Genomic DNA, 24,432 nt, shown 5'->3' on the forward strand with positions numbered 1-24,432 from the left:
ATTTAAAAAGCAAGATCTGCAGACAGAGATTATGGCCTGGCTTTTACAAGGAAAACAATTTTCAGGCTGCCCGTGATGAAAGCAATCTCTGAGCAAGTAATTTCACAATATCCATCGAGCTGTCTCATTAAAAAGCCGTTGTATCTATGACACATTTCTCCCTGCAATCCCTTCTTTTTTGAGGTTTTTTTTTTTCCTTCCTTTTTTTATTAATTTTCTTCTCATTACAAAGCAAAAGCCTCCTATGAACTTTTAGATTCTATACTCCAGTCTCAAGGATGTAAGTGGGTATTCTTATACACAGTCACTGCTGCAAAAGTATTTCTAAACTTCCCCCCTCCAACACCCCCCTCTTTTTTTCCCCTCTTCTGCCACTTGGATTAACTTCCCCAGGAGGGAAACAGCTCCTTCTGAAGAACAGACAAGGAGTTTTTAAGAACTAGAGGACAATTCAGGCACTGGTCCCCTGCAGAAGTTATGTCTACAGCCAGCCAGCTAATGGTTTATCCCCTCCTCTGTAACTGACTTTTATTAAGGAAAAAGTATCATGCTGCAGGACTCTCCCCTTTCCTCCAGAAAAAGAAAATTCAGTGTCTTTTACTAGATGGTGTCTAAACTTGGGAGTAAGGCAAAGGGAAAGGCCTCCCATTAAAACCACAACCAAAATCAAAGAAAATCCACATCATGGAGTCCAGCTGGGTACGCCCAGGTCAATACTCCTCACCCCAGGCCCCAATCCCCCAACGAATTCTGTGTCATTTCACACAGGAGGACAAGCCAAAGCAGTCCATGCCTTGCCATGCCCCGTTCCAGGCACACGCAGGCCTTTGCAGAGTGCACGTTCTACACTGTAATATCTAGCACAATATCAAGGGTTGGTTTTCCTTTGTGGTTTGGATATTTGAGGGAAAATTCATTTTATTCAGGTGTTTATGGGCATTTTTTTTCTCAGCTCCTTGAATACCTCCTCTTACATCACTTCGTTATCAGGTCCAAACTTGTTCTGTCACCTCTCTCATCATTCCACCACTTTATAGAATGATTTCAACATCCTAAATGGGCAGCTTTTGCTTTGCTTTTTTTCAGGCTGACTCGAGGAAGCAATCAGTCACCTGGGTTCTGCTGGAACAGCTTCATAGTCCTTCTCCCAGGTGATGACAGGGGAGGGCAGCCCCTCGATGCGGCACTCAAACCGGGCCATGCCATTTTCTTCCACGGTCTGCGACTCCGGCTGCTGGAGAAAGCGTGATAATGCTGGGGAAAGAAGGGAAGGAAAGTTAATAACTCAGTGTTTCTGCTGAGAAATGTAAACCTTTTATGATGTATGAGCTAAGAGAAAGGCTTTTCTTTCCTGAAGATAGCCTGAAATGTAATTCCTCCCTTTCCTGTGCTCCTACAGACCCTCAGCAATCCTAACAACAGTAACTGAAAGGTTTCAATGTGTAAATTTGCTTCTTGCCTTATTTCCTCCCTTAAGGCAACAGTGTGAGAGAAAGACAGGCAATGTTTTAGCAGTTACCTTCCTAAATTGCTTCCTTGTCTGTTCACTTGCTCCATTTGGGAAGGACACAGAATGAGAAACAGAGGGGAAATGCCACAACCCCAGAGACGACAGTTTCCCCCTTGCCTTGTAGCATTCCTGCAGCCACAGGAAATTAAAACAAGGCAGGAGGAAGAACAAGCCAGATGTCAAGTTACACAAAACGACTGCCCACAGGCTGGCAGTGCTGGAGACCAGAGGCAGAGCCCATAAAGGTTTTGATCCTCTTTCTCCTACCTGCAAAAACCAACTTCATCCTATTCAAGCAGATGGGAGGCAGCCAAGGGGACCCAGACACCCTGCTAAGAGGAGAGATTTCAGACATGCCAGGACACTTGTTTGCTCTCCAAGGTTCACCTCTCTCTGTATATGTCTTTCCATAGTAAAGAGGCTGAACTGCTTCGGAGACAAAACACTAAGGTTTGGAATTGCTCTTGGACCACAATCCACAGCTGCCTCATCTTCCAACCCTTCCACACACACAGCAAAACCCTGCAGCAGAAATCCTCCCCCAGGGCTGTCAGCATCTGTCCTACCAACAGCATAACCTGAAGGCATCTCAGTCACAGGTGGAGTTTTGAATATTCATGGAGGCTCCTGGGTGGGGGCAGAAAGCCTGCGCTCTCCACCAGAAGAACTGGCTTCTGCTTTATCCATCTCTGTTAAACTGTCTCTGCTGTGAAACCCACCCTGCTGGACAAATCCATCCAACAGTGCTCTAACACAAGTGCCAGAAACCCCAAACGTGGAACAATAAATATAAATTTCAGCCAAAAACCTCACTTGAATGCTGGGCCGAGCACAGCACTGTGCTCAGAAGTGACCTCCTGGCCCTCAGACACAATTATGTGGTTGTCCCACCACTGCTTTCCAAGAACATCCATCATTGCTTTGGATTTTGTAGGACTCCACACTTGAAATTTTTCTTTGCATCTCTCTCACACACAAACATCCATGCACACACATACACGCCTTATTGCAGTGTGAGCTTGAGAAAGAATGTACAGTTTGGAAAACGAAATGCTTTTGCATGACCCATTTTAACCTCGGCATATTCTCAGCTGTCATTAGAGTTTTTCTTTAATTTAAATAGTTATCACATGTTTCAAGCAACTCATTGCTCTCCACAGCAGCTACAGACCAAATTCTCCCACCAGCTGTCCGCCACATTTAGTTTTTCGATTCAATACAAATGGAATGAGAAATGTTTTTCTGGAAAAATTTGAAAAATATATTAATATGTGAGGCCTTAATTCAGCCAACTGCTTTAGTATTCTCAGATATACACTGCAGACCACTTTACCACAGAGCAATTTCTACAAATTACAAAACCTTTTAAGTTCATGTTAAAAAAAACTTGCTGAACCCAACAGTTAAAAGAAAACCCACTAAATGCCAGTGCATGTTCAGGATGGCACCATCAAAACAAGCTTCTCCTGACAGCAGATACCCTTAATCCTCTTTCCCATTACTCTCTTCTGTCCGACAGGGGTCAATGAGAATATTTTAGCAGGCTCTGGAGGGTCATGTACCCAGGAAGATCATGATGGGAGGCAGGAATCCTTCTAAAAAATGAAATCTGTTGGCATTTCTGTTTCCTCCGCTTCACACAGGATCACCTGTATCTCTGCTGTTCATTATTTAGTGGCATCATCTTGGTGTACTAAAGGTGACAGGGCCTCCTGGGCTCCCTGGCTAACCTGTCCCGGTTACTCCTGGCTATCGCCTGCCAGACCTGGTCCTGCAAGCTTGAAATTCCCAGCTGAGAACCAAATCCTGCCCTTTACCTCCACCCAGCCCGCATCTGCCCACAGTGCTGGAGTGGCTCTTCGAAAGCCAAGAAAAGCACCTCATTAGGACGTGGAGGGGTGTGACCAAACAGTGACCCTGATTGGGGAGCTCGGTGTCCCTCCTGGTCAGAGCAGCACACAGGAACAGCCACGCTTCCCAAGGGGACTCAAAGCTCCTGGCAAAGCCACAACAGGCTGAGAGGTCCAAGGGTGCTGGGGCTTCAACCCTAGCAATGCCCAGCAAACTGGTTTGTCTGTTAGTGCTGTCTCAGGACTCTAGGGGTGGCCTTCAGAGCAGCTCCATCATATTTCTTTCATAGCACAAGGTTAGGGATAGTGGGGATAGGGATGGGCTGGAAAAAGATCACCTCTACAGGCTCTGAAAGAAGCAGCCTGCATCCTCCTCTGTGAAGGAGAGGACAGAGAATTTCAACTGAGATCTTCTGAGCCCAGAAAGTTACACCAAATCAAGGCAAGAGAAGTGAAAAAGTTCCTTTGATGCAGGACTGAGCAAGACCCCTGGATGTCAGCCCTGAAAGGGTCAGGCAGGGACAGATTTGCTGGCTGGGCTCATCACTGCTCCACAAGCATCTGCACCAGCTTGGGGCCAGGACCACAGCACGCTGCGATCCCTTGTGCTCCTCTCTCATCCCCAGGAGTACCAGCGTGCAATGGATGAGGCAGGACACGTACAGCACCTCTAATGTGACTCAGAGCTGTGCTGCAAACAGCTGGTGCTGGGAGAAAAAACAATCAGACAAGGGAGGAGAGGACTGGAGAGCAGGTCCTGCCACTTGGACACACTGCAGGCACAGTGCAGGAGAGGCTCCAACACACTGCTCACCCTGGAGCCACAGGATCCTTGGAAGGGCTGTTCTCCTCCCACAAACACATTCTGGGCTGCTGCAGGAGTATTGCAAAGTGAGAGGTTTTTCCACAGGGAGGCAGGGATAGGAGATGCTAGAGGGGAAAAGGCAAACAAAGACGACACACATTCAACATTATTTTCAACTCTTCAGCTAAGGTTTAGCTTGCAGAGCCATCCTGAGCCACAAAACACCTCCCAGCCCCGTTGCACTGATTATCCTGAACACCTTAATAGGCCACTCAGTAAAAATTACCCTCTGCAGGTGAGAAGGTGAAGAGCATTACAGCAAATTGCCCTCAGCGACAGCTGAAGCACCGGGCTCTGCGGCTCCAGGAGCGGGGCAGGCAGCTCCGTCCCCGCTGACATGTTAAACCCAGCTGGAGCCAAGCCGTGTGTGCCAAGGCTTTTAGCCCTGAGCACAGGGGTGACTGCAGGATGGTGAAACACAGCACCCTCCCCCTCTTCCAGCAGCGTGATCCGTGCAGGAGGCTGCGGGCTTGGAAAGGCTGCCAGCCAGCAACACTACACCCCAGGCAGAAAATGCAGTCTATGCAAGGAATTCAGCCTTCTGAAAGGGGCTCGCTGCTCTCTCCCACAGCGCTTTGCCCCCAGACTCTCTGCGACTCTCTGTGTGCTCGTCCTCTTTGTACCTTCTGCAATTCTTAGGAGGGATTTCCAAGGTGGAGAGAACATCAGCCCTCAGTGAGATCACATACACCACCCAGGCCACCCCTCCCTGAACAACTCACCTCTGAACAGGCTGGGGGTGGAAGGGGAGCACGCAAAGAAAGTCATGGGAGCGATTCGCCACGGCCCCCCGGCACGGCACAGGCACAGCCAGCACAGCCTCTGTCTGCAGGGCCATATGGACAGGATTGCTCCTGCTCTCCACAGGAACCAGCTTCCCACCTACCCAAAACAGCAGCTAAAGCCACATCTAAAGTCATGGATGCTCCAGAGCCTGTGCATTCATCTACGGGAAGTTTTTCTGCCCAGCGTGGCTCTGCCTACAGTCCCTGGCCTTCGCTCACCTATGCCCCTAATTCACAAAATAAATAGGACAAAATCTATAAAATAAATCCTTAAAGCAAGACCAAATCCTAGTCTGCCATTCCTCAAATCCCAGACACGCAGGGCGCCACAGAGAGGACACACTGTCCGTGTGGAGAGAGGATGATGAGAGGTCCCGTGTGTTGATTCCTGCTGTGGCCTGTCCCCCCAGGTGCAGAACACTCCAAACCTCTCCCGTGCTCCCTGCCAGCAGCCACGTGACGCTGGCCCATTCCCTCCAGGCACAGCAAACGTCTTCATCTGACAGTCACAATTACTGTAATTTTCTACAACCTCCCTTGCACAAAATGTTTAAGCTAAATTAAAAGCTTTAACAAATCTTCATCAATGTAGTTATTAACAGGCAGAAAGCTACACCTTCCCACAACTACAATAACGCCCCTGGTACTTCCGTGTGGGAGCACGTGGGGCTCAGGAAAACCTGCAAACCCAATGTATCAGCCTGAGCAGCCGCTCATTTAACAGGCACCCTCGCACACGAGCCCTCACAGCCTTGCTCCTCCCCATTTGCCACGGCCACCACTGCCACGAGGTGGATGGGGACTGTGGCATGAGTCCCTTGGTGGCACACAGGGTGCCAGGGAACACTGGGCAGTGTTTATCCAGCAAAATGCCAAGGAGCTGAACTCCTGGACCACGGTGGAAGGATGTAAGTCATCACACCGTCACAGCCTTCACACACCATTCAACCTCCACCACTCTAGCCTGACTGCTCTGAAAGGCCTCCTCCAGCCTCTGGGCTCACTGCTGCCTGGAACATCCCCTCCCTCCACCTCCACCTTACACACAGGTGCCAGAGCTGCTTTTGGGGCTTGTCAGGGGGAGAAGAGCACTTCCACAAACCTGAAACACAGCAGATGACATCAAGAGCACCAAACCAGTGCTGAGCAAGGCAGGTGCTATGAATACCCAATGCTCCTACTTGTTAGTGCCAGACACAGTGTCACAGAGAGCCCCTCAGCCCCGCATGGGAACCTCATCCCAGGGAAGGAAAGGACCTGCAGGTCAGAAGGACAAGCTCATGGCAGGAATAACACACGTCACCTGCTGAACAGGTTTTCTACTGCCCCATCCTGATTAGCAGTCCCCAAGGCAATCAGCACAGAGTAAGTCCATCCACTCCATCCAGCTTTGGATAGACCGTGTTCAGTGGCAGGGGAAAAAATGAGCAAACCTTTACAATCCTCCCTTGCTCCAGCTGAATGCTAATGGAGCAAGCGCTTCTGCCCAACCCTCGGAACAAATCGAAGTGAGAGATGCATTTCATTAATCAATTCTCTCGCTGCCCCCTGCTCACAAATAGATATGTTATGTCAGGTGCATGTGTGTGCCATGGAAGCAGCATTTTCCTTGTGCAGATAGTAATAAAAGGAGACACACAAGGAAAAAGAGTTCACCTGAAATTTTCCATTTCTGGGAGAAACACAGAAGGGGATGGAGAGAGGCATCACCCATGTATGCTCCTCTGGAAAAATTCAGGAGGAGAGAAGGGAGGGCAATTTAAGTCAGCCACCCCATTTTGAGATGTCTCCGCTGTTCTAACTCGTAAGACACCAAACAATAAACCCAGGACCATAAAAGAGACACAGCCCACTGCCACTGGGCAAGAGACACAGCACACACTTCAACGTAAGTCATCCCTAAAAGGGAATAAATATATCCTAACTCAGGCTATCTGGGATTGAGGGGCAGCTAAATAAATCCAGCTGGACTAATGTCAGCTGTTCTACTCCAGGACTTCCACCTCCTCCCAAACAATACCTGTGTGCAGGATCCCTGACTGCATGCTGAACATCTTCTGAGCAGAAAAGGGGGACATGTTGCAAACATTAAAGATTTTCCCCTCATCTGGCAAAGCTTCGTCAGCAGCTCTGGTTTCTACAGAACAGTGCTCACAGACTGAAACACTCACTTGGCCAAACCTGGATGGCCTTGTCTGGGGTACCAGAGCCTAAAAACATCCCAGTGTAAAAGGGGTGTCAGGACATTTCTCTGCACCTTCACCCCCCACAACTCCCATGGTGTGCTGTGCAGCTGTTTTCAGCAGCATTTACACAAGTCACTGTACTAGACAGAAGTGTTACTGTATTTGCATTATTTTCCAGCCTCACCTATTTGGCAGGTCAAGGAATCATTTATTTGCACTCACTTAAAATAGCCCCAGGAGGCAAGCCTGAATACAAAGGAATTTATTCTTGAACTCTGTGCAGAGATTCAGCAGTTCAGCTCTCAGAGTGTCCTTCTTGATTCCAGCAAAAACTGCCCTGAAGAGCCCTTTCTGTCATCCCTTCCATACAGAGATATTCACCTCACAAGCTGCCACAGCCAGCCCCAGCCCAGCCCCCTCTCCAAGCACAGGGTGCTGCACTCAGGGCTCTGAAGCTCTCTGCAAAAACAAGCACTATCTTTTGGAGAGAGCAGGGTCCTGGTTTTAGTCCATAGCTGATGGCACTTACCTGGGAGAATTACACAGGATGTTAACAGTGGGATGACAGGAAGATACCACTGCTTATTTGTGGACTATCCCCAATCCCATCTAAACATCATTATCACGATTTTATTTCACAGATATTTTATCTCAGGGTCCTGGGGAAGCAAATTTCTGTATAAATATCTGGAGAGGAAGGAAGGAAAATCAACAAAACCCCCAGAACACTTACTTGAAAATCTGACTGCAGCTGTTTGACTGGTGACAGTCCCTAGGGAGGTGTGAGACACACAGGAATAATTACCCTCAGCACCAGCCCTCTCAGGATATTTACTGTCCTTTGCCACAGCCTGCGATGAGATGAACAGCGATCCATTTGGAAGCACATGGAGATGTTCCTCTTCCACTAATGGAAACCCATTCTTCTTCCATGTGATATTGATCACTTGCTCAGCAGGGGTCAGGTTACAGTCCAAAATCACCACTTGGTTGGGCTCCAGTATCACCTTTGCAGGACCAGCACTACAGCTCAGCTCCAGAGAATCCCCTTCCGACAGCCTCCCTGCAAAGAAAAGACGTGTTGCAATGGGGGTTACTTTCCTTGATTTCATCACACCCCAGTTTTACACAGCAAAGGAACTGGGTGAAATTCAGCCCTGTAGGGTGACCAACAAAGCCCATATGCACTGCATTCTCCAACCCCCAGCCCTATGGCTGTACGACCTGCACCATTTCTGCCATTCCCAATGGGCCCAGCAGCCAGCTCTGTTGTCCACATTTGTTTCCATGCTGGACTCAAGCAGAAAGCAGCTGGAAGAAGGTGAAGAGGTGGTAACAGTAAGAGCAAGCCCAGAGGATGCAGTAAGGGCCCCAACCTTCCATGGCTGCCTGTGGCAGGCTCCCCTCTCTCTTGTACATCAGGGCCTCCTCTGAGGCTAACCAACCCCCACAAGATAATTAAGTGCAAGGAGAAGTATCCAAGCCCCAAGTGGCACTCCAATGCCAATGACCACAAGCCAGTTAGAGCAGCTCCCCCTCATACTGGCAGTAAGAGCTGAAGTCCAGCTGGAAAAGCAGCACCTCCCATTGATGTTCATGTTCTGGGAAACACATTTCAAAGGAAAGATAATAAAAGAACAGTTAAAAACATGAGCTGCTGTCTCTGAGCATTTTATCCCATACAGGTGAATCCAGAGCGAGAATGGACGGATGCATTTTCCCCACTAGAAAAGGGAAATTGTTAGCAGACAGTACCCAGCACATGGCCTTAGGCAACCTTCCTGCTGCAGCCAGAAGCCAGAGCAGTGACCAGCAACAAGCTCAGCTGAACAGATCTTGGTCTGGCCCACTTCCAAACCCACGTACTTGAGGGGGCTCCACCTCTGAAACAATGCTCAGCATTTCCTAAAAGAATATTGCCATTAATAAAATGCATTTGCCGTTAGAGTTCTCCAGAGACACTAAGTCAATGTTAGCTGGCAGCACTGCTTCCACACACCAGCAATTTCAATCTCTGCTGTGCTCAAACCATCACCATCCACTCTTTTTATGGCTCTGCTCCAAATTATTTTGTCACTGCTCCAATCAGAAATGTTTCCTGCCTCTATAACAAGTTTATCAACACTGGATATGAACCACATGGCTCCCTGCCCGTCTCCTATCGCAGAAGGCTACAGATTAATTTTATAGGAATTCAAACACCCTATTAAACCTGCTACTACCTACTGCTGATAAAAGGGCTGCACTTTGAAACAGTGTGTGTTAAGCATGCAATTAGGGGCAATGACACGCAAAATTACATATGCAGGGAGATGGAATTATTTCAAGGAGTGTGCTGGAAACCACAGGTGCCCCTGGAAGGAAGGGCCTAACCCTGTCCCCGCACATGGCCGATTCAGTGCCCATGGGGACGGGAACTTGTCAGGTTTGTCATCACTGCTGCCTTGTACAACGGCCACTGAGAACTCAGTGCTGGCCAGCTCTGTCCCTTCAGTGATGAGGAGGTCACACAAGAACCCTGCCTGGTGATTGCCGTTGTTATGGGACAGAACAGATCCTCTTCTGTCACCTTCACTAGGACATCTGGGGTCAATCTTGCAGTCCTCAAAGACAAACTCCAGCAGGATACAGAGTTGTCACAGTCAGCACAACAGCCAGGCATTGTACACCCTGACAAAGGGGCAGCCACTACCAACACAGAGCTACCTGCAGGTCCCTGGATTGAGGGTCTTCCCACATGGATGCCTCCACCAGACTGCTATCTCACACTCTGCAGGGAGGAAGCACAGGCAGAAGCAGCAGACATCCCTGAGCTCCCAGTAAGCACACAGCACAATGGAATTCCTGGATTTGTCAGCCAGCACAGCCCTGGCAGGTCCAGGTCAGGCAAATGTCACAAAGGGCTCTCCTACAGGGCAATTCTACCCATTCATGTCTCCTAGGGCAGATATGAGGATCACAGGAAGCTAGAGAATTCAGCATCCCCAGGAGGAGAGCAGCAGGGGAACATGAAGCTGAAAGGCTGCCCCAGAGGTACTGGAAAGACACTGCCTCTGGAAACCTTTCACGCAAGACAGCTGGTACCAAGAATCTGTATGAAGCAGTGAGAAATTTGGCACAAACACCTGTGCAGGTGACATGGACAAGCAGAGGAAAGGGTTAACAGCTGGAGAAAGCTCAGCTGAGCTCAGGACAGGAGGCACACCCAGATGCTGTCATGAGAACCCCCATCCCTGGGAGAATCCTCATCCACGAAGGAGCAGTGACACGGACACTTCTCTGAAGCAGCTGCTGGCAGCCTGTGTGTGTACACACCCCCTCTGTGGAGGCAGGGCTGCTACGGCAAAGGCTGAGGTGTGTGACGCAGAGCTTATTCCAAAAGACTTGAAACTTTGCTGGGTCAAGTCTTCATTCTTTGCCCTTCCTTACACTTGTCATCTTTAGAAGCTCCCGTGTATTGCTTAGGGAAACAGCCTGCATAGCTGTCCTATTTTCTTGTTTCTTCCAACAGCAATTAGAATGGCACTTTGCTGAGAATACTCCTCCTCTTCCAAAGGTGAAGTGCAAGGGGACAGCCAGGAATAGAGAAGGGATCGGCAGGGCAGCTTCCCACAGTAAGAAGCAATTATCAGCTTCTCAAACTTCAATTCCTTAAAAAGTCAACTCAACCTGCTTGTAGCGGAGTAAGAACAGAACATACTTTCCATCATAGAAAAAGAAGTATTTGCTTTTCAAAAACGTGGTGATGTTTCTATATCCCTCAATCACCTGCCTCTTTTCCCCAAAGTCAAAACCTACCTGTACCCAAGCTTCTACTTGGTTGGTCAAACATGTGTGACCACCCCTCCTTGTTTGTTATTTAACACAGCCTGCTGGGAAGGCCTCCAGCTGGGCAAATAAAGTTCCCACCCAACACCACACTGCTCTGACCTGTCCCGAATCATCCAGCCCTCCTTCCTGCCCTTTTGGCCCCAAAATACTGCAAGTTTTTGGTGACAAGCCATTTGCACATACAGTGGTTGAGCAGCAGGGTCCAGAGTGCAGGCTTGGCATTGCAAAAAGCCTCAGTATGACTTTTGTCCCAAGATGTTCAAAGAACTGCATAAATACTCACTGATTAAGGAAAAAATACCTTCCAGGCTCTGGAAACGTAGGAGGAGGTCTGGTTCAAAACACAGCACTAAATTAGCAAGCCTGACAATGAGATAAAAGCCCCTTCAAGGGAAGGGATCAGAAGAGAGTAAAATTAGTCCAAGTGAGATCAAAGACAAATGAAATCAGGAATGTTAAGTGCTTACAGAAGCTGCTGACTATTTCCAACCTCCATTCTTCATCCTGTAGTGACAGCAATGGATAGGACCCCGGTTAAGTACAGAGCCACGTGCTCATGCAGCCTCTTGCTCACCTCCACCCTCTTACCTGCCAGAGGTGATGCTGTAATTAACGTAATCAAGGTGGGCTTCTAACACAGGAGCCAGAAGGGCTTTTCACACATCAGTCCTAGGCAGGTGTTCCAGCTAGAGATCTGTGCTTTGGAGCTGAACAGCTTTTTACTTTTGACTCCTCCTGGAAGTACTTTCAGCTGCTGAGCCATTCCAAGGTGGGCAGTAATGGCTTTCAGGTCATAAATGTATGTGCAAGTACACACTCACACGCAGATATACACGACATACTTGTGCATTCACATACACAGAGTCCTGGGGGAATGCAGATGTATTCAAATGCAGAGCATGCCCTGGAATGGAGGGTCTTTGATGTAGCAAGTTAAAAAGCATTTTGTTCCCACGAAAATTATATTTTCTGACCCAGGCTCTGCAGGGCTTTTTTCACTCTCCTCCGTGTTGCTTAACCCCTAGGCTATACTGTGCATAAAAACAGCCCAGGAGAAAATGTTCTTTTTCTCCCATCTATTTCCTCACTTCCATCAGCCATCCATCCACCTCCGGCATCCAGGCCCGGTGAAGTAAATTAAAAAGTCTCCTGTTGAGTGGCATAAAAAAACAGGGCGTTTCAAATGAACAAAGGTCGTCAAATCTTCAAGGCACAAAGCTGTCCTCTGCCCTCCACGGGAGCACAGCCCCTGCCAGCCTGAGTTCAGATCCAAGGCAGGCATCTGAAAATCCACATTAAACCAGCCAACAGCCCTTCCCCAGTCACACATCTCAGCATCCAGCCAAACCCCACTCCTATCATCTCTTCTCCCCAACATCAAAGGGAGGCAGGAATAGCCCAACATACCACTGAGCAAAGGGGAAGAAGAACAGATTCTGTTGGGTTTTAATTTCAAATCTATAACTAAGCAGGTGAAGTGTGAGCGAGCAACAGCAAGGTCTGACAGATTCCTGACAAAGCAATTACTTCAGCAGAGGTGACACCCTCGCAGCAGTCTTTTTACATCCCGGACATGCAATACTCCAAGCCCATGGAGTTGGGACCTTTCACTCCGTGACTAAGAACAGCATAAACCCCCACTTGTATCCTTGCACACAGGGCTATTTCCCATCTCTTTCCTGAGGTTTAACCACTTAAATCAAGGTGGAAAAACCTCGATGAGGGAGATGCTTGTTCTGGTGAAATTTTGGCTATCAGCAGTAAACACGTCCTTGAGCTCTGCTACACAGCACGAGCAAATAAAAGGTTACTGTTCAACAGGAGACAAATGGCTTTGTGCGGAGAACGGTTTAGTAATTACTGTGAAAACAAAACATTCAGGCATAAACCAAAAAGGATTCAGTGCACTGGCATATCTCTGTTTCTTTTCTTGCACAGCTGAAATCACCTGATCCACAACCCCTGAGTAAGGCCCGTAAGACTGACAGCACATCTCCATCAATTCTATCATCTCTTCACGAAACTCATTCAGCTGGGGAAAGCCAAAGACATTTAGGCACACCCAAGATCCCAAGGCAAAACCACTCCTACAACCCCCAGCCCACTCAACAATTCCAAGGCTCAGACCTTCATTTCAAGGCAGAGGAGGCCCACCTTTAGCACAGCTGAGTGAGGCCCCGGGAGCAGCTCAAGGACACCCAGCCCAAAGCTGCCAAACCACTGACAGCCTCCAGTGCCTTCTTGCAAAACCCCTCCAACACTCCCAGCCCAAAACAAAGAGCTGAGCCAAGCCAGACAGGACCCATTACAGCACAGGCCTTGGGAGATTAATACTTCACAGGGAGCAAAGTACAAGGGTTTCTAATCTGACACACTTCCAGAGCTGACATCACTTCTAGTTCTTGGCAGCCAGAGATTTTCCTGGGGAGCCGCTGTTGTGCTGCAGGTCCCACAGCCTGGAGCGTGGCCAGCATGTTTCCTGTTCCACACACATCTGGCACTTTGAAACTGGCTTGTGCACCTTGCAGAGATCCAGCCAAAGAAAACCTTCCCAGGAGCAAGAAAGTGGCTCAGGCAAGGAGAGCAGAGCGCTCGGTCACCGTGTGTGTTCCGTGGGATATCAGGTGGTACCAGGAAAGGGCTCCTCTCTCCCCTCTACATCCCACAGGAGGTGGCAGGAATTCAAATTGCACTTGAGCCTCTGCACTGTCGCCTGCCTTAATTTATGTATTTATTTTGGATGTTGAACTCGTGGAACTCAACAGCACAATTAATCTTATTTAATTGGGAGTGAACAGCACTGAAGAAAAGTGAAGTTACTCCTTCCAAAGCGTTTTCCTACCTCTCAGCAAGCCAACTACTGTGCCATTGTTCTGCTTAATGTAACCTTCTGCCGATGCTCTTCAGAGGCTCTTAGAGCTATAGAAAATCTTTACGTTCCCATTGTCTAATTCAAAGAGTGACTGTACTTCAGTGTGTCCCCATTAAAGCAACACAAAGCTCTCTTTCTTCTTGGAAACTTTATGCATTGACAATTACAAGTCAATAGCTTGGTCTCAGTCTGTTTTTAGGGCAATTGCACTTGGCAAGTGGTGACCCAGAAAGAAATCTGGACGAAGGTCTCCGACAGTCTGCATGCTGGGTGCTCGGCAACACCAGCTCTGAAAGCAGAACCGGAGGAGCTCAGCTTGGAGCACCCCACTCCCATGATCTCTACAGAATGGGAGGCTGAAAGAGGAGCTGGACACCTAAATCCCCTTTTGCATCACTCGTTCAGCCTCCCCACGGCACAGTCAAATAGAAAACATTATTCCACTAAACTGTAAGGAGGCCTGTGAGACTGAAGGGTCAAGATCCCCACGTTCCCTATTAGTTACCAGATGTTACTGGAACTTTCCACCTTGTAACAGCAACAGGAATAAGAAAGTTACACCTTCAACACCCATTAAACCTCTCTGAACAGAAGGCTCCTAAAACTAATCTCCAGAGCTGCTGAAAAGACCATTTTATTAACACTTGATATCCAGGCACAGCAGAGCGGTTCAAGTGCTGAGCAGTGCTCACCAGTGGGAAGCCAACCTTATCCTAATTCTGCATATAAGCAACCTGGATGGTTTATTTAATAATGCAGCATCTCCCACTGCTGCAGGAGTATTTATCCAGCTGGCAGCAAGGGACACTCAGATCATCCCTTGTCACTAAGCTGATCCCAGCCTTTCATGAGCAGCTGGGTGCCAGCCCGGCGCTGCAGGCAGCAAGAGGCAGCACACGGAGAGTGTCACATTGTCCCCACGTCACGGGGCTGAGTACGAGGCTGTGCCAGGAGCAATCCCCTCACACCCTGCACAGATCCAGCTGCAGCCATGGTGTATGTACAGCGTCCTGGTCACTCCCCAGCTCGGGCCTGGGTGAACATTGGTGCTCCTCAAGTCCTGGCACACATCTGGAGCCAGGACGAGCGCTGGCAGGGAAAGTTGGAGCATTCAGCTCCCCAAAAAGAACAATGCTGGGCATGAGTCTCTGGCCTTTGTGTCCTGTTCAAATCCCCAGTTCAAAACAAAAGAGCAGAAGGGATGGCATGAAAGACACATTTAAAACACATGCATCACTGATGATGGGCCAAACCTGGAAAGAATGATATAATCTAAAGCTGTAATTACAGTAAATAGATGTGCTGGTTTGGGCTGGGATTGAATTTATTTTCTTCACATGGGGAAGTGAATACTTTTGTGTATAAATGTAACATGCACCAAGGAAAACACCAAGGAAATAGAACAGCTGAAAAGAACCCCATGGAAGTATTTTTGAAGATGCTCCTAACACTGGAGTCAACTGAAGCTGTTCATTTCAGCCACCCAAGACCATGAAAGCCACCAACGCACACAGCACTGCAAACTCCAACCTAATAAAATGCCAATCGATTTCCAGAAAGGACTAAGTGCTCTCCTGCTTCCACAGAAGCATCAGATTTGCCCAAATATCTGTGTCTACAGATGATGCCTAACAAATAGGAACAAACACCCCACCAGCTCTCAAGATCAAGCTCCTTCTCATTGAGATGTGTTATTCTGATGTACCCCCTGCAACAAATGGTCCAGAAAGATGAAACAAATCAATAGCAGTAATAATTTATTCATTGTGTTGAATTGTCAGTGGCAATTATAACAGTAAAGTGCTTGACTTTCACGAAGGTTAAGCTTTTGCATTTCTACCCTCTGACCCCAGAAAGGTTTCTGAAGGCAGAGGAAGCCTAGAATTTCAAAACCCAGATTTGCTAAACTCAGCCCTTTTCAGGTCTTCTCCCCACAGTGTCTCACAGTGGAACAGGAGAGGTGTCCCCGCGTAGAGCAACATAGATGTGAGCCTCCCTCACACTGAAGGATGCTCGAAGTGCCAAAGTGACTTAAACACTAAAATCCCAGAAAGCCCCTCCACAACCCCCACACTGCCTGATCCAGGAAAGACTGAGATGTTCCTGTGCCTTTCCCAGCGGTTCCATGCCCAGCACACAGAGCACCAAACCTCAGGCTTCGCTCTACAAACATCTCCAAGGCAAATGTCCATCTCCTGGCCCTCATCTTTCCTTTCTTAAAAAGCCATTGAGGAGCAGTTGAGACGATCCCTGCAGAAGCTGCTGCAAGCACGGGAGGCATGGGGAACTCAGGACAGAGCCCTGGGTTTGCATTCAGAGATTTACAGTGTGGAGCCACATTAAAATTACAAGCTTGAACAAGCACACTGGAACAATAACACATCAGAGTCCTGTAATTGGGCCCTGAAATACACTTAGTGAAAAATACAGACCAGCTGCAATGCTGGAAATGCTCCTAATGCAATCCAAGGTAATTATTGGTAACAGACCATCAAACAAGTGCATTAATATGCTCTGATCAGAGAGAGAATCAGATGGGACAGTCTGGCACAGCAGCTTGTACCTGCAAATTATGTAAATTATTTGAAAGAGCAAAGCCCCAAAGCCCTAGAAACACTAACTCTAATGAAAGTTATTAAATGCTATTTTTGTTATCTGCTGGTGTTAACATCAGAAGGCCCATTTGCTGCAGTGACTGTAATTGTGCTGCCGAGGGTCCAGGCTGAATAAGCCTGAGATTTGCAGACGAAAATGACTGCCTTGGATTTGCATGATCTCACCGACACCCGTTTAAACACATAATGACTTCCTGGATTTTTCACTGATGTTGGAAAGGAAACCCAGTTATTTTGCTTTTGTGAGATGCACGAGCTCCTGATTTTACCTCATCATACGTAAACTTTATCGGCAAAGGACACAGAGGAGTCTGAAAGAAGATCTCCTGTTACTACATTACCTATTTTTATACTTCAACTGTTTCAGTTTAGCATACTTTTAGGATATACTTTAATCTCTTCATGCCTGAGAAAGCTAAAAGCATGCAGTATGAGACAAGCTTCAGTATCATCCCTCTTGAGAATAGTCACTTAACCAGAAACTAATATTGCCAAATAAATACACAGAAATCTTTCACCTGTGGGCTACAGTTTAAGAGTATTTTGTAGCTCTTTCCCTCTGGCTTAATGGCTTTGCATATTCCAAAGATGCAAATATAAATACATTAAATTGAAAAATGTTCAGTTCTGACAGTGAATATTTTATCAGTCAAGTTCTCACCACCCTATGGTATTTAAAAAAAACAAAAAAACAGCACAGCCAATTGCTAAACCTTGGGAAAAGTCAAAGAGGAATGAAAGTGTTCCTACTCCAAGTCTGAATCCAGCAGCCAAACTTCCCAGGTAATACATCCTGTCCTCTCTACCAGATAATTCTTTAGCCTTTGTAACCCAGAATTTTACACACAAAATGCAGTATAAAGTTGTGGAGCAAGCAGAGCCCATCCTGCTTCTCCCTCCTTTTAAAGACATCCAGAAACTTGGGCTATACTTTACAATTTCAAAAGAAATATCCCTCTAATCTTATTTTCTTTTATTTTCCTGTTGCAAGACAGATACACTTCCAGCTTTAATGGCGCACCCAAAGACTGATCCACCACCAGTCAGAGTCAGAGGCACCTCCAGTGACTTCCACAGCCTGGTTCACTGTCCATCTTGCTTCCCAGCAGGTCAGGCACGTTGCACATCACCAAGGACAGCAAGAAAGCTCGGCAGCAAAGAGGAAGAGTGTGGTACAGAGAAGGACACAAGGCCTTTGACTCTGCCCCTGCTTGGGTGTACAAGGCCTGTGCTCGGAGTGCCAGCTCAGCCCCAGAGCCCCAGCTCACCCACCCTGGCTCTCAGCAAAGCAGGCAGGAGTGACAACAGCTGCTGTAATTTATTAGTTGTGTCTGCTCACGCTCACCAACCCTCCCTAGGACGAACCGCTCCGATCACAGCCAGACGGAAACGGCGAGTGTGACTCGAGGCAGCGGGAAAAACACTTCTCCATCACATGTGCTTTCCCCTTCACAGGCTCCCCTTCCAGTTGTCTTGCCTGTCATTAAAAGGAACTTACAACCTGCTGCTGAATGATGTACTGTAATCAATACAAACAGCCACAAGATCCCCTGCAAAGGATGTGGGAGTACCGCTCAGCAATGATATTTATGAGTGCAGGATCCCACAGACCAGAGCAGTCCCAACTCTCCTGAGTATTTCCACTATTTGCACTGAGATTAGAAAATTAAAATGATATTTTACGCTTAATGGTTTGAACAAGACCTGTGAAGTCCTTCTCTCGGTCCCATTTACAACACAAACGCCAATGACAGAGCAGCAGATGGTCAGAAACACTCCCCTAGAATATTCAGGCGATTCAACTTGAATCTGTGCCCAAATCATTTAACTTTAATGGATTCTTTCATTAACAACCAAAGAAAGGGAATATGGTTGCCAGGACATTAAAATCACTTTTTCAATTATACTGTTATAAAATCGAACAAATTAGCTGTAATTCTTAGCTGAAGCTTAAATGGACGCACGACTTTAAGAAAGAAATTAAAATTGATTTGGATTAGTGGGCATCAAGGGCTTTTTAAAAATTAACAAGATTCTTATGACTTCATAGCATGGATGGATTAGCTGGAGGTTTCGCTGCCCTGCGCTTGCTACCTGCCAAAGCACGGCAGCTGGCTTCACAGCATTTGTTACAGCGGGGTTTAATTACACTGAGGGGAGAGAATGCAAGGATTGAAGATGGAAACATAGTTCTAGAGAAGCTGGGTGGTGTCTGAATTCACCTTTTGGACCCAGCCCAGCAGGGTCTTGGCAAAACTCAGGACAATCCTAAACTCTAAGCTTCAGCAGGAACAAGGTCTACAGGCTGTGGTGTTTAACTCAGGGTCATCTTACAAAACTATACTGGATGCTTCACAAACACACAACACAAAAAAAAAATCAAGCCCAAGAAAGACGTAAAGAACACACAACTTAAATGCAGGCTACTGGGAAAAAAAAAAAAAAAAAAAAGCAAGATCCAACATACTACAAAAACCCAAAGCAGGTAAGGAGTAACAATGGGAACAGCAGAAAGAGTAATTCATAAAGGAACCAGGAACTGTAACACTGGGCACAAGGATGCAAGTTACCTACAACACAAAGCAATGGGGTCACACTAGGAAGAAAAACGTCCTTTATATTGTATAATATGAACTTAATGAAAGAGACCTTCACTGAACACAACTTGCATTGATCCTAAAGACCAGGAACCCTAAGATGTACTTTAGAGAGCCATCTCCCTGCTAGGGAAGGGAGTGATTTGGAACTGTTGCTCAGAAAAAAAGAGACTGAAACCAAGCTGGAGACTTTTATACCTGCACTGGACAAAGCCTTTAAAAATTTATTTATTTAAAAAAAAAAAAAAAAAGAAAAAAAAGCAGCACTAGTGGGAACAATCCTGTTTTGACCCCTGCGAGCTGGACGGGATGTTCCAGCGCTCAGGCCCCACCCCGAACAGCTCCAGGATGAAGCACTGCTGAGAGCACCTGCCAGCTGGCACAACTGGCCTCTCTGTAAGGTAAATGCAGCAGAACATTTCAAAACCATTTTTATGAAATCTTGCAACACAAAGCACTTTAGATGACTCCCCTTTACGAGTCAGCATTTCATATTTAGTTATTTCTGCTCTTTATTGCAACACAGCGGGTGGCAATTTGCATCAGTAAAAGCTGGCTGGAAAAGTTAATCTTTCTTTGGTCAATCCTGAATATTACGGCTTTGCCATAATCCTGCTGGTTTGTCACCCTGGGTCTGGCTTTCAGATATGCCACAGAGTAATGTTCTCCAATAAATGAAGAAGAGCTTTACCCTTTGAACCAAGCTTTGAATTGTAATCGCCGTGGGTCTCCGCGTGCTGGTTAGCAGGTCTTATATTTAAGAAAACAGAAGAACATATTTTAATCCAGAATCTTTCAAGATCCATGTGTCTTTGAGTTCTTTTAATGATTTTAAAATCAGGGCACCCTCTGGTTTTCTGTTAGAACTAATGGCAAGATTTGCCTTAATAGGGTGGCAACTATGCACACATGATACACACACCCAAGACCTTTATCTCATCCAGGGTAGGGATCTGAAAAGCCTGGAGTTGGTAAGAAAGGAGAGCCCCAGATGAGACTGTTACTGACACTGATCTCTCCGCAAGACAAAGCAGAATGGGCTTCTGCAAACCAGTGTTTCAGGCTGAAGGTGGCTTTTACTTTTGCACCACTGCAATGGCACAAGAGCAGGCACATTAAATCCAGGTGCTCCTGCTGAACAGCAGCAAATGCCAGGGTAGGGAATGGTGATTTCCAGCCATGAGCACAGGAACTTCCTGACCCAAACTGCCTGACCCAACCAAGCAGCACAGACAGCAACTGCAGCTGTGAAATCTGGCCTCCAGGCTCACATTACTGCCATGCAGGAGCAGGTAGAGGAACTGGCACTTCTCACCACACTGCAGGCACCAGCACCTCTGTCCATCAACTGTGGGTTAGAAGCACCTACAGGGACTCCTGAATATCCATTCTGACTTGTCTACGAGTAGAAGCTTATTATTATCATAATTATTAGTAACAATTATACAACTATTATATATGTTAATATATGTCAACAGAATAAGAATATTAATATATTCTCTACAGGGTATTTCACAGAATTAATGAGATCTCATAATGAGCCTAACCTCTCTGACATCTTGCTGATGCTTTTTTCTAAGCAAGCTACTAAATTCAGTGTGCATCTGCTCCAGCACTGAACAGGCTTGCAACTCAACTCGATACCGTAGGTGAAAAGGACGTGAATGCTGATGAAGGGAGGTTTCTGCCTTGCTGGGGGCAGTGATGGAAGAGGCAGATGTACATTTACTTTTGTTGCCTTTATTATCAATCTGGTTCCCTCTACTACAGGCAGCTCTGAGCAGCCAAATCTTAAGCCACCCCAGCTCCTGCTGCAGGGAATGGCAGAGTCCCCAAGAGCTCTTTGCCACTGACACATCAATTCAAGTACATCACAGGGCTGTCTATCTCCAGGCCCAACTCCTCCCCAAGACCTCCAAAGTCAACTCCAGCTTTGTGAGGCTTCTGCTCACAGCACTGTTTTCCTAGTGATCTTAGCTGGCATGCAGGGCTTCCCACCCTCTGATACCTGCCCAGCATGCTCAGGTGCCATGGAAAGGGAAGCAAGCACCCTCCCATGCACTGGGAAAGAAACCACAGTGCAGTCCTACAGCCAGTGAAACGTATCCTCAGAGCCAGACGCAGTGGTACACCCAGAGACACACGGGGCACCTCTTAAGTTCATCTGCGTCCTACCTCCTGCACAAGCTGAGATTGGGGAATAAGAGGTAACTCATTTCAGTGCCAGATCCTAAAAGCCCTAATTCTCTGGTAGTGAATTCAGCAGCAAAATTCTCACAGAGAGGAGGATTTAGCCCTCGAGAGGTTCAAAACAAAAGGAGCATCTGTGACTCACCGATGAGAACCACAGCAACACCAGTGTAAAAATTACATTCATATGCACTTGATGCTACTCATGGAAAACAACTCTGGAGCCTTTCTGCTGGCAGACCCCATCTCTGAACACTCTTCTTCCCTCTTTTGTTCTTTATTGGATATTTGCATGGAAATAAGAGCCGTGTTTCTCAGCTGCTCATCTCATCCTGCAGGCTGCCCTTCCTTAACAGAAGACAGACTTTTCAGGGAGGCTGTTTTCAGGCAAATAGCCTGGAATGACAGAAGAGCAGAGCACATGAGCACCTCCCAGAGCCAGAGTGCCAGTACCAAGCCAGGGATACCCCCTGTGCACAGACAGCCTCTCACCCCTTTGGTGATGAAAGCTGCTGAGTACACCGGAAGAGTTCACTGGGAGACTCTCAGAGCATCTTCCATGGAAAACAAGTCTCTTACTTCAAGACCATGCTAAGAAGGTCCAGTTGTGTGGCATACAACACGAATGTTCACCAGCCAAGAAAAGCCCTGCTAGCCCAAGGTACCCCCAAATTCAGCACTGACATGTGGCACCATCAATATGAGACTCAGACTCCTTCTAAAAAACCAACCTGACAGTTACTGCAGGTTCAGATTCTGCTCTTGCCCCTGAATCTTCCTGTAATTTTTGCTCTTTTTTAAGCATAGTTTGTTGTTCCAGTGGGGTTGGCTATGTGGAAAGTCTAACCGAAGTGGGGGGAAGCTGACAGCGACCTGCTCCGTGTATCTAACTCGGAGTGTGAGCCAGACAGCGCTGTCAAAGGGCAAAGAATACACTCTGGAAACAAAACCTCTTTGTTCCTCTAATTTTGTTCCAGTTAAGTCAGTTCAGCTGTTCCATATAACCAGTCAAAAACATTCAGCATTTCCCAAAGTATTTTAAGACTTCAAAGTTGTAGGTTTTATTTTGACAGTTTTAAAGCGCGTAGCTTTTTTTTTCCCTCTACAGATTTTTTTTTTTGCATTAAAAACAAGGCTGTTTAATAAATTAAGCTTTACAACAACCACTGCCGCTCTGCTTTTATCATGGCTTCAATTAAAATATTGTTTCTTGAAGACAGCTAACGGCTTCTGAGAAAAAAAAAAATGAGGGTGTTTCACTGAGAATGTTTTCAATAGACTTAATTTGTTAAAACTTGTGATTAAAACCAAACTCCAAGTAGGGCAGGCTCAAAACCAGGGGGGGTTTAAAGCTGTCCAAGTTGCTGATATGAACTCAAAACTTCAGAACCTCAAATGAGTTTACCTAACAAGTAAATTCTTCAACACCCAACAATGGAATATTTAGGAAAAAGTGACCTCTCCAACATTCACTGATGAGGAAAATGTAGGAAAAACACCGTTTAGAGCTGTGCCTGGCAGCTCAGCAGAGATGGGAGCTCATCAGGAGCAGGCTGTTCCAGAACAAAACCTCTCTACATAACCCAGGCAACAGATCTGACCTTTTCATCTACAAAAACCAGTCAGCCCACCACTGAACTCATTACTAGGGGAGAGCTGCCCCTCAAACCCACTTTTTTTTTCACAGTCTCAGGGCCGAACCTGTTTTGACACCGATTGCCGCCTGTCAGGAAAGTGCTGGAACAGCTCAGGGACGAGACCTGTACTGAAACCAAATCTGTCTGAACTCTCCCGGCGTAACCTGAGCTTCACACACCCGCGCTGACATTGTCACCACACTGAACAGGAGCCAAGCAAGCAAACCAAGGACTCGTGTCTTCAAAAGCAAACAAAAGAGAGTTATAAAAACTAATTAGCTGTTTGCGCTCACTGCTGCTCTTCTCTGCAAAGCTGTAACCACAGTGAGTACTTCTCTGAGGCCTTCTCAACAGCAGCTCTGCGATGGCCCGGGCTGGGCCAGCTTCACAGTGCCAGCAGCAAAGGCCCTAATCCCACAGTTTTGAGGTCAAAGCTCCGCTCACACAGTTCACAGTACAGCCCACAACCAGCTGTGTCAGCACAACTGAGAAAGCAGGATCAAGCAGCCGTGGGGACGAAGCTTTTAAGCCAGCGATGCTGCCAAACGCTTCGTATCAAACCCTGCCTATTTGCATTTCTGCCTTGGGCCCCATCTGCAGCTTCCCAACCACGTAAAAGCTGTCCCCAGGGAGAAGAAAGGCTACTGTCCATTTGTTCAACACATCTCAAGTACATCCAGCTTCAAATGAAATAGGTGGTAAAACTCTTTTCCGTACAGTTCTGACTCTCTTGTTGTCTGGGGGAAGGGAAGACCAGAAATGGAAGTAGCTGGTCCAGTGGCTTTGATCACCAGGCACCAGTGCAGCTCCCAAGCCCCCCCAGCCTTCCACACCAGCACCACATCCTCACCATCACAAACACACTCACTCTTAATTCTCTCCTCAACTTCCTCTTCAGATAAAGGATCCTACAAAGTAGGTCTCCAAATGCAATATCAGTTAAATCACTTTGTAGTTACACACAGGAATATCTTTAAAATATGGTTACATCCTGTTCCAGAAGTCTTAATGAGCCATATTTTTAGCCCAGGAATAACCTGAAAACCAGCAGAGACACATTGCAGCACTAAAACAATGTCACTGTAAAGCTATTTCATTACGAGCCACGGCTCTCTTTGCACAGATAATTCCTTCCAAGAGCCCAACTAAGCTGTTACAAGGTTCTCCAGCAGGCACATGTGTAGAGCAGACAGAAAAAAGCCTAATATACCAGGCAAAAGTTGAGAACCAGGAGAAAGAAAGGAATAAGCACAGGAGACGGGTCCCTTTCAACACACATGTCTCAGCAGAGGTCACTGCAATGACTGGGAGCTGGAGGAGGGCCAGGGCACCATGCATGCATCTGCCAGGGATCCCACCCAGGCTCCAGGCAGGCATCCTCACACACACGGGAACTGCAAGGCCAGAGAAAGCAGGAGCTCCAGCTGAGACCACCCAGCCTCTCGTGCCTCACACTCACTACCTGCGGTGACAAAGTCACTGACACAGCCACAG

General features: G+C 47.1%; 1 protein-coding gene across 2 annotated transcripts in view; it reads right to left on the bottom strand.

The window, feature by feature from the left end:
* IGDCC4 (immunoglobulin superfamily DCC subclass member 4) overlaps positions 1-24,432 on the bottom strand; it is an 87,375-nt gene that overhangs the window by 49,230 nt on the left and 13,713 nt on the right. For both annotated transcript variants that reach the window (XM_040077787.2, XM_040077786.2), the window contains exons 2-3: positions 7,930-8,259; positions 1,113-1,254 (exon numbers count right to left, since the gene is read on the bottom strand). In XM_040077787.2, the coding sequence (XP_039933721.1) occupies positions 1,113-1,254; positions 7,930-8,259 (472 nt within the window). The remainder of the gene's footprint in view (positions 1-1,112; positions 1,255-7,929; positions 8,260-24,432) is intronic.

The sequence above is a fragment of the Hirundo rustica genome, chromosome 13, assembly GCF_015227805.2.
Source record: "Hirundo rustica isolate bHirRus1 chromosome 13, bHirRus1.pri.v3, whole genome shotgun sequence".
Classification (NCBI taxonomy): Eukaryota; Metazoa; Chordata; class Aves; order Passeriformes; family Hirundinidae; genus Hirundo; species Hirundo rustica.